This window comes from Bremia lactucae, assembly GCF_004359215.1.
Source record: "Bremia lactucae strain SF5 chromosome Unknown BlacSF5_NotPlaced_17_SHOA01000003.1_2250557bp, whole genome shotgun sequence".
In the NCBI taxonomy this organism is placed as follows: Eukaryota; Oomycota; class Peronosporomycetes; order Peronosporales; family Peronosporaceae; genus Bremia; species Bremia lactucae.
The window spans coordinates 295,303-304,502 of NW_027152029.1; the positions used below are offsets into that span (position 1 = coordinate 295,303).

The 9,200-nt window shown below is 47.2% G+C and overlaps 2 protein-coding genes across 2 annotated transcripts; one reads left to right on the forward strand and one right to left on the reverse strand.

Annotated features, from left to right (window-relative positions):
- Positions 1-1,573: 1,573 nt before the first annotated feature.
- CCR75_005255 (uncharacterized protein) lies at positions 1,574-3,097 on the reverse strand. The gene is made up of 2 exons (XM_067963337.1): positions 2,145-3,097; positions 1,574-2,076 (listed from the first exon to the last, which is right to left on the reverse strand). Exons 1-2 carry the CDS (start codon positions 2,465-2,467, stop codon positions 1,842-1,844), a joined length of 558 nt encoding a protein of 185 aa, XP_067822571.1. The 5' UTR covers positions 2,468-3,097; the 3' UTR covers positions 1,574-1,841.
- Positions 3,098-3,828: 731 nt separating this feature from the next.
- On the forward strand, positions 3,829-7,985 carry CCR75_005256 (uncharacterized protein). Its single transcript, XM_067963338.1, has 3 exons — positions 3,829-4,458; positions 4,694-5,870; positions 5,937-7,985. The coding sequence occupies exons 1-3, from the start codon at positions 4,316-4,318 to the stop codon at positions 6,963-6,965; spliced, it is 2,349 nt and encodes a 782-aa protein (XP_067822574.1). The 5' UTR covers positions 3,829-4,315; the 3' UTR covers positions 6,966-7,985.
- The last annotated feature ends 1,215 nt before the right edge of the window (positions 7,986-9,200 follow it).

The window sequence follows — 9,200 nt, forward strand, 5'->3', positions numbered from 1 at the left end:
TTGCCTAGCAAAGGTGGGTTCATGACGTTCCAAAACTTTGCTAGGAACATTGCGCGTGACGCCCAATGTCTTAGACCTCCAATCGATCCATAGCTCATGGTGTTCTAACCAGGCCATACCAAGGACGAGATCATATCTCGAATCCAAATCAAGGACAAGACAGCGTTCCATACTGTCAAAGTCCAGAAACTTTATACCTAAGCTCAATGGAACTTTGGGAACAGTGAAACGAGTCCCAGTCGCTAAGCGAACAGTGATTGTATCACCTTCTTGCGCTCTTAGCGCCTCAGCGTATTGCTGACTTCCTTCAAGGGAAAGACGTCGAGCATAATTGCAAGACGCTCCTAGGTCAATTAAAATTGACCACGGCTTATCAAAGCCCTTTACAGTCGCTTGAGCGACTAGCAAGCCAGGCTTGTACTCTCGCCCCATGCTGTTGAGTACCGGGCTAATTGGGGCTAGGTTCTATTTATTCTCACCTCCTTGAGGTTCAACAGAGCCTAGGTCTTACCCAGTTGGGCGCCCCGCACCTACTGGGAATCGACGTTCTCCCGCGCCGTACCAGATCTCTGGCACAGGTCGGAGTTGAAGCTCTTTCGAGCTTTACGCGAATTTCGAAGAGGGCAGGCAGGGCGTAAATGTGTCGTGCTTCCGCACATATAACATCTACGGAAGGTCTTATGCTGTTCCACAGCTTGAAGAGCCTCTTCTCCTTCCTCAACGAGGCTTGAATCCATGGGTTCCAGTCTACTGGACGGAACCCATGTGCTCGAAGAGCTTGTTCGGTAAACAGGCGTGCTAACGCGAGCAGACTTGAAGTCAAACTCGGCGCGTAGCGCTATGGCAACTGCCTCTTCGAACGTAGCGGGATGAGATCGGAACAATTTCGTCCGGGCAACGCCCTCATTGAGACCCCCCATAAAGATAGTCACTACAATTGCTTCTTGCACCGGGTCTTGATGCAAAGATGAGAGTTCTCAACTCCAAGACAAAGCCCCCTAGGGTCCTTTTACCCTGTCGAGTCGCTAGGAGCCGTACTCGCATGCGAAAAGCCTGATCAGGCGGTGCAAGCATGCTGGTCATTTGCTGTTTCAGCGAATCCCATGAGGGAAAAGCGTCGTTTATGGACGTGCTGCACGATAGTGCCCACTCCATGGCTCTTGGGCACTACTTGCCACTTGGTTCTACGAACCCCTGAATCCCTTGAACTAGGATTCCTTAAGCTTTTATAGCTTGTACGACTCCCTGAGTTGTTAAACCCATTAGTTCAATAGAATTAAGTGACTCTCTGAGTCTGAAAGTCTTCCTCTGACTTTAGGAGCGAGGTAGCTCCGCTACAATGATCTTGTGTTATAAACGGCCCGCAAATAGTGAAAGGGCTCAGTATAGAGAAGAATTCTTGTGTCACGAACGAATTGAAAACCGTAAAATAGTTTTGCAAGAAAGGTCACAAAAACTGGACTGAATAATTGCAAATTCAGCACAGAATAGCTGACGTCGAAAGGCAACGAGCGGGCAGTGCTGTCATATCGTACCCTACCTTGGAATCATATCGAACTTAGGGAGATCATAATTGCCGCAATATTACCATGAATGGCAATATTGATGATCTTATCTAAATATAGCATTATATACTCTATATTATTCCTCTTTGTGGTAATAATATTTATAAAACATATCCTCATACCTTAATGCATCACCACGATGAATGTGACGAGCATCCCCATTACATATATCGTGGTGATGCATAAGATATGAAGAGATATTTTTATCGGAGATTTAAAAGACGTATTTTCCTGAGGCCGTCTGTTCAACTTTGTAGTAGAATACGCTCACCCTAGTCAAATTAACGCCGGGTTGGAAAAAGAATAAACGTATACTGGAAACACAGCACTAGCTCGGTCCATCCCACATTTTTTGCTGTCGGCCTCTAGACCTCTAATAGCCTTCTTCTCAGCTAACACCGACGCATTCACCGGCAAGAAGTGCTTTTCAAGAGGCGGCAGATTTGGAATGCGATAGAGATACGTGATGACGCGGCACGCAAGTAGCTTCTCTAATTTTGATTGCATTAACCTACAATACCCAGATATACAGCACATACATAAGAAAGCCACGACTGAATTGCTTAGCTGCTGACGTACGACAGGCCGCGACTGATAAGAAACAGAAAGACGATGGTGGCATCCGTAGGGATCTCGAATTCGAGCGCGTTGGCCTCGTGCACCGTCACCAGGTGCCCCACGCCGCCAGCCTCTGCTGCAGCTCGTGCTTGTTGTGCCCGCTTTGAATCAATTTCCACCCCTACAGCGCGTACTCCGAAGCTTTGTGCGGCTTCTACTAGCAGGCGGCCGTCTCCACACCCTATGTCATATACAACATCGGAAGCATCGACGTGTACGAGCTCTAGTGCCTGGCGAAATATGCTCAAAGGCGTTGAGTAGAGCGTCTTTCGCGGTGCTATCATGCGGCTTTGACAGGCAAATTCGTTTGTACGCGTACGGGTTTACAAGTGAAAAGATCCGCGTCGACGTGAAAAACTATTGCGAATATGTACCGAAACAAATTAATAGTTCGCAAGCTTTATTTACGCTCTATTTAACTGGCGACTGATAGTCCCTTCTTGTTTTTATATCTGGGTGCAACTACGTCTTGGATCAGCCAAATTAGAGCAATGCTTAAGCCAATTTACCGAGGTCCCTTCCAAGCGACATGCGTTCTGAAAGTCATTTCGTTTGTGTTGGAGGCTTAGTGTGATGTTCCTGTATTTGTGTGAAGCGTGCGTCGCGACATAACGCCCATAATACTGGAGCACCAGCGGTTTTAAGCCTATGTACATTTATTCTTAGATATGGCGGCGATTTGAGTAAAACGTGGCATGGTGAACGAAGCGAATCACTATTAACAGGAAGGTCTTCAAATCGAGAAGGCTAATCGTACGGTAAGCTTGGAATCGCTATGGGTCCGAAAACGTTGACGTCCGGCGGTGAGAGCTAAGTCAGAAATAAGGGTTAGGGAAATGATTCAGGTTCGTGGAAACATTTTAAATTGGTCAACACGTTTGAAGTTAGAAATTGGAATTCGCTGTGGGGCCATAAACGAGCCTTAAGGCTGCCACACGTGTAAAACATGGCTTGACAGAATAAGTAGCCTTGTCTGCCATCTCGGTGTTCGCTTTGAGTGCGCTTCAATTGCTTGCTTATCATAGTTCTCAACATAACTCGCAGCGACACGCTCTTTCTTGGCAGAAAAAGCGCTGGCGGATCAAAGCTTGGTCCACCCCACAGGTTACCGTAGGACCAGCCACCGCGTGGTCCTCTACAGACAGTACTTTGCATTACGTACTGTAAACGCAGTTTTCCCGCAAGCTAAATGGATGTCACCATTTGTGCGTCGAGATTAAACCGCAAAAATTGGTTAATTGCATCCTTATTATTGTATTTGAACAGCTTACACAACACACACAGTTAGTGAATGACAAGCAACTCGATCGAACGGAAGGAGGTTCAACGCTTGAATTGTCACTAGTCTTCACACAGCGAATAGTAGAGACTTTCAACATTTGGTTTATATTTAAAGGCCATTGCCGCTACAAGCAGACAAGGCATCGTGCTACGTGACTTGTGCGGCAAGTAGACAGCTATAAGGCAGAAGATGACTTCTGAGGTTGATTGGTATTGTGCGGCAGACGAGCACTTGCTTGATGCGGTGCTGTAGCATTTCTTCTTCTCCTAATTGTGATAGAAGCGTCACTCGACGGTCCGGCAATGAGAAAAGTGTTAAAAGCTATGACTTCAAAGCCGACTTGGTTTGCCAGCGAATCTCTCCTTTAAGGAAGTGCAAACTGAACACTTTTTTCCCGCCAATCGCCTCAACGATAGTGACAGTGGAGGAAGGCGAATCTTATTCATGGAAAGATAGTTTGTATGCCTGCCATCGTTTATTTGGTTTTGACAATACGCTAAAGTCGGGTAAATACGGCTATCGCACCGTGGATGCACGCCTAGGTGCGAGATGTATGTGCAGCGGCGGGCCAACGATGCAGGTTTTACGGCAATCAAATGACTAGAAGATAGACACAGGTCAGCAGCGCGCCCGCAAACTTCCGGTCCCTCTCGTTTGATCACCCGACAAACCGCGGCAGACAGCCCACACGAAAGCACACAGAGCCGATCTTCGCCAACAATAAGCCCATCCACGGTCGAAGCCAAAGCGGCCGCCAAGCCAGCCAAGAAAACAGGCAGCTCGCAGCACCACCACCAGCGCTCGTGACATTCCCCCCGCTGTGGACGCCACCTGAGCGGGTGCGACTTCGATGAATGAGCTTACGCCCAACCAATCGGCGCCCCAGCCCTCACAGGCAACGGCCCAGTCGCGTGGAATCACTATGCCCTATGCTGCTTATGCTGGCGCAAGCGCAGTGAACACTAATTTCGCCGTTGCAGACCGCGTGAAAAGGTTGATGCACTTGCTTATTATTTATAAATGAAGCGACACGGCGCGCAGTCTTCTTTTTTCTCAGAAACAAAACTCTTTCACCTCCCCTCCCCTCGCCCAGTCCCTGTCTCGCATTGGCTACAAAGCAACGGGACGGGGGGGGGGGCACCGCGGAGAAGAGGAATGGGGGACTGCGGCAAATTTATGCTCAAAACGATTGCATGCTAATGCTTTTTTTTCATTTTGCATGAAACAGTTTTCAAAGCGTTCCTCGAGGCACCAATCTGAGCACAGCCAAATACCAACCACGCCCGCAGCAGTTGCAACAATTAAGCGAGTATCATGCCGCAAGCTATGCGCTTCAAAAGAGTCCAGCAGACACCCGATCAGGTAAGTTTGATTACGCAAATCAATCGTACTCGCTACACCCGGCCCAGCCACAGCAGTCATATGTTGCACCATACGGTTATTCAACCTACGCACAAAGTTACGGCAACACTGGAGACTTTCAGCACCAGCACCATCCCGCGCATCAACACCAGCAACACTATCATAGTGGATATGCTCAAGTTGAGACAAATGCTTTGGGTATGTTGGTGAGTTCAGCGACGAACCCGCAGGCATCCGATGCAATGCCACATGAACCTGTAAATATTGGACATAAAGACGCTGGGCACCGCAAGTATCGACAATCGTACAATGTGGTGCCCAACGATTCCTTTTTAAGCTCCAGCGGTGGCTACGTTCATAATGTTGAGCGCCGTGGTAACGTTGTGCAGATCAAATCGACTTTGAGCAATACGCAACAGTCTTTATACCAGCATTCAAATTTGTATGGTAATAATACGGCCTATTACTCTCAGCAGCAACAGGTGCAGCAGCAACGGACGCAAGAAACAACACCCCTTAGTGCCAGCTACGACGCTAACAGCAATGGAAGTGTTTCAATTGCCATGGGGCAGGGCATGAACAATGGGAGTAGTGGTATGTTCACGCGTATGCCGCAATACAGCTCAAACGCATCAGGTCCTTCCTTAACAACGCGATTAAAAGACGGAGGTGTTGACGTCTCGACTGGCGCTTCGTCGAGTGGCAGCCACTTACCTTTTATGCAGCACCATCACCCAGCTGCGAAGTCGCTTGAGTTGACGCATCCGACCTCGATATATGCAGATGTTACAAACCCGACGACGTCCATGTCCATGGTGAGCCTATCCTCGGATCGACCGGGAACGGCATCAGTGAATGCAAACGCATTGTATCCACCATCGCTGGTCCCACCTTCATCCCAACACCACACAAGCACTGAAGACACGTGCGGTTTGTGCAGCGGCGTCCACAGTGATAGAATTGCGGACCATTGTGGTCATCGCTTTCATGCTCAATGTCTGCACTCATGGGGAGGGATGACGACATGCCCGATATGCGCACAGGTATGTTGCGGCGATGCTTGCGTCCCTCTGACTAAAAACTCTTACAATACATGAAACTTTTTCTAGGCATCAAACACCATTACAAGCCTTCCGCAAACTTCGACTGTCGTCGGCTATGGTCTTGGAGGAGATAATATCTCGATAGCACAAAATTCTGCTGGAGAAATCCCGATGAATGGCGGCGGTGGTATAAGTGACAATACCGCGACCAATAATTCTGTTACGATCTCGCCCAATCCGATGGATTCCTCGCAAGTCACGACAATACATACTTTGCAAGCAAATAGCGGCGGACGTCCGCCTCCAATTGACACACGAGTTATTGATTCTCGTGTCGGTGCAACTTCGTTGAATGGAAGCAAACGTAGCGCGACGTCTACTCGCTCGGAATCGAGTAATAGCGGACGGGTACGTAAAAATAAAAAGTTGAAAGACTGCTCGGTACCAGGCTGTGATCGCACGGTTCGTTCGCGTGGACTTTGTAAAGGTCATGGAGGTGGCCGCCGCTGTGGTTTTTCTGGCTGTGGATTAAGTGACCAGGGTGGTGGCTTCTGTATTAGTCATGGGGGAGGTAAGCGTTGTCAACACGACCGATGTGACAACTCAGCGCAGTCACGAGGGCTGTGCAAATTGCATGGTGGAGGGAGCCGCTGCACGGTACCTAATTGTACCAAAAGTTCACAAGGTCGCGGACTGTGTCGTGCACATGGGGGTGGTCGTCGATGTATGGTCGAGGGCTGCAATAAAACGGATCGACGTGCCGGATACTGCGTGACTCATGGTGCTGACAAGAAGTGCATAATTGCTGAGTGCTCCAAGACGGGCCGAATTGATAGTATGTGCACGAAGCACTATTTCGAGCGCCACCCTGCTCAACCACCAGGTATGGTAAGCACGACACCTCCCCCTATCATCACGGTCAATGCCAACACGAGCGCAGCGAGAGCTCGAGCTGAAAGGAAGCGCGCTGCTGAACAGCAGGCTGCTGCTGCTCATTACACGGGTATGTCTTCCGTCATGCTTGTTGGGTCCACGACTCACGCATCATTCGATGAACGGGTAGGTGGTGCGATGACGAAAACCGGGCCGTATTAGACCTTTCCTCAAATGGCATTGCAGCGCTGCTGTTATTCGCGAATCGCACTGGTCACGAAATATTAAATAAAGTGGACTCATGCTTGGCTAATGATGGCAATAAGCAAGTCACATGAAGGAGGGCATAAAGCGGGGGGAGGATTGTATTTGTAGCGAGGCAAAGGAATTTACACGATAGAAGACACAAGCTGAATGGTGACTCGACTAATAAAGAGACTCAGCTGCTTGGCGTCTGATGAAACATGAGCAAATTGGAATAAGAAAGTGAAGATAAGATGGATGGTCGCGATGAAATTGAAAGTGATCGAAACTGAAATTGAAGACCAGAGTGACTAAGAATCGAATGGGCAAGTGTTCAAGGCCGCAATGAATGAATAGGGCGATACTAAATTTGCATTTTGAGCAAACTGCAGATTCCCTTGAAGAATTGAAAAATGGAATTACAAATTTTGCATTTAAACGCGAAATGCAGTAAAAATATAAACAAGAAATTGAGAAGACGCGACTCTTCGCCGATGGCAAACGGGGATGACATTATTTGCCGAAGTGCGGAAAGGACGGCAACGCGAGCGAGTGCATATACGAAAATTAAGTGTTGTAGTAAAGTGAGCGCCTCTTTATGAATTAAAATTAGGGAGGAAGTTGAAAAATAACGAAGCTCACAGATGAATGTTCAGATCACATGATTACAAACTCGGACCAGCGATCGCTGCGCTGCAAAATGTGATGGTTTTCTTGGTTCCTGGTTCTTTTTATAAGCACCGCACGCCTATCGACGATGGAGCTGCTAAGATCTCTCACCTTCGCATTTTTTGTTTCTTATTCGCATAACGCAGAGCAGTTCTTTGTCCGCTCTGACGGTACTTGTCCTCTGTCGGCACTTGTCCGATCACGATCATGACGCTTGTCTTATATAAGTTCCTCCTGCTAAAAATTCCTTCAGGTTGAACCGTTTAGACTCCATCAACTGATTTGACTCAAACGGTTTCTTATCGCGGCGACTTGCTCCCCTATCACATGTCAAGCTTTCTTTTGGCTTCAAGTTTCTCAGCTTTTTGTAAGAAGAGCAGCCGTGAAACGGCTCCATTTATGTTTCGACCGATAGACTTACGTGCCCATCCCGCTTTAATTGTTTTTAAAGCAGCTCTGTCGTGTTGTATACTTGCAGCATTACATCCTCCGAGCTCCAGCAATTAAGTCGCCAAATGATGCAGCTTGAAGTAATAACAGAAACCAGGTGGCGGCATATCGCACTTTCCTTGCTAAGTGAAAGGCTGTCTGAATCCGATGGATGATGCCTTGAGTAATTCCCATTCGCGAGTTGCATCCATTACGTAAGTCAACTAGTTTTCTCATCAGTCTGCTCGCTAGCAAACAAAAAACTAAAACACAGCTAGAGTATTTACGACGTCTTCATCGCTTAACTGATATCAATAACTGGCCAGATTGAATAAAAAATAATCGCGTCTTGAAAGCATGGTGTAGGGCTTGGAACGGAGACCTTCAAACTGAGTAATTTAGAAATATTGCGTCATTGGCATGCACTGCGAGATTCCATTTGCCTTTTCAAACAGAAATTTAATTCAATTGCAGAATATATACACCTAAAATGATGTCCATATCTCACAGAGGCACTGGTTCGGGTACAAATTCTTATAATTATCTTGATTTCACCTGTAGCATGTAACGACTGCGCCAGTACGTCGAGATCTTGTGATTTGATGTCACGTTCTATCTGTTAGAAGGACTTGAGGCGGTGCAGAATCTTGTGTCTTAAACCAAGAGAAAATGCTTTAAAACTTGGCAGTGTCCAACGTTAAAATGGCAGTAAAGGGACTTAATGCTATCTTCGTCACCATCTTTGAACTAGGGTTATGTTGTCATAAGGAACGACGTCACATGAGCAGCCATAAAAGTCGACATTCTGCTTATAAATATCCAGTAATTGTCTGGATTCTGTACGGTAGTAAAAGAAACGACGAAGTCCACCTGTCTCGGAAGGAGGTGTGAAGTATTCCTTGAATTGTCTTTTCGATGCTACCTTTAGTAATCCTGAAACGTTTCTGCCACGAAAAACGCACGCAAAACTTTGAATGCAACGAGCAAATGCGGAGATTTCGCGACAAGTTTTCAAATTCGGTAAATATCCTTAGCAAACGTGTCGGAATGATTTAGCGTCAGATACACTAGCAAGTACACGATATCGTGACTATATTTTTCTTCTCTAAATCGGGC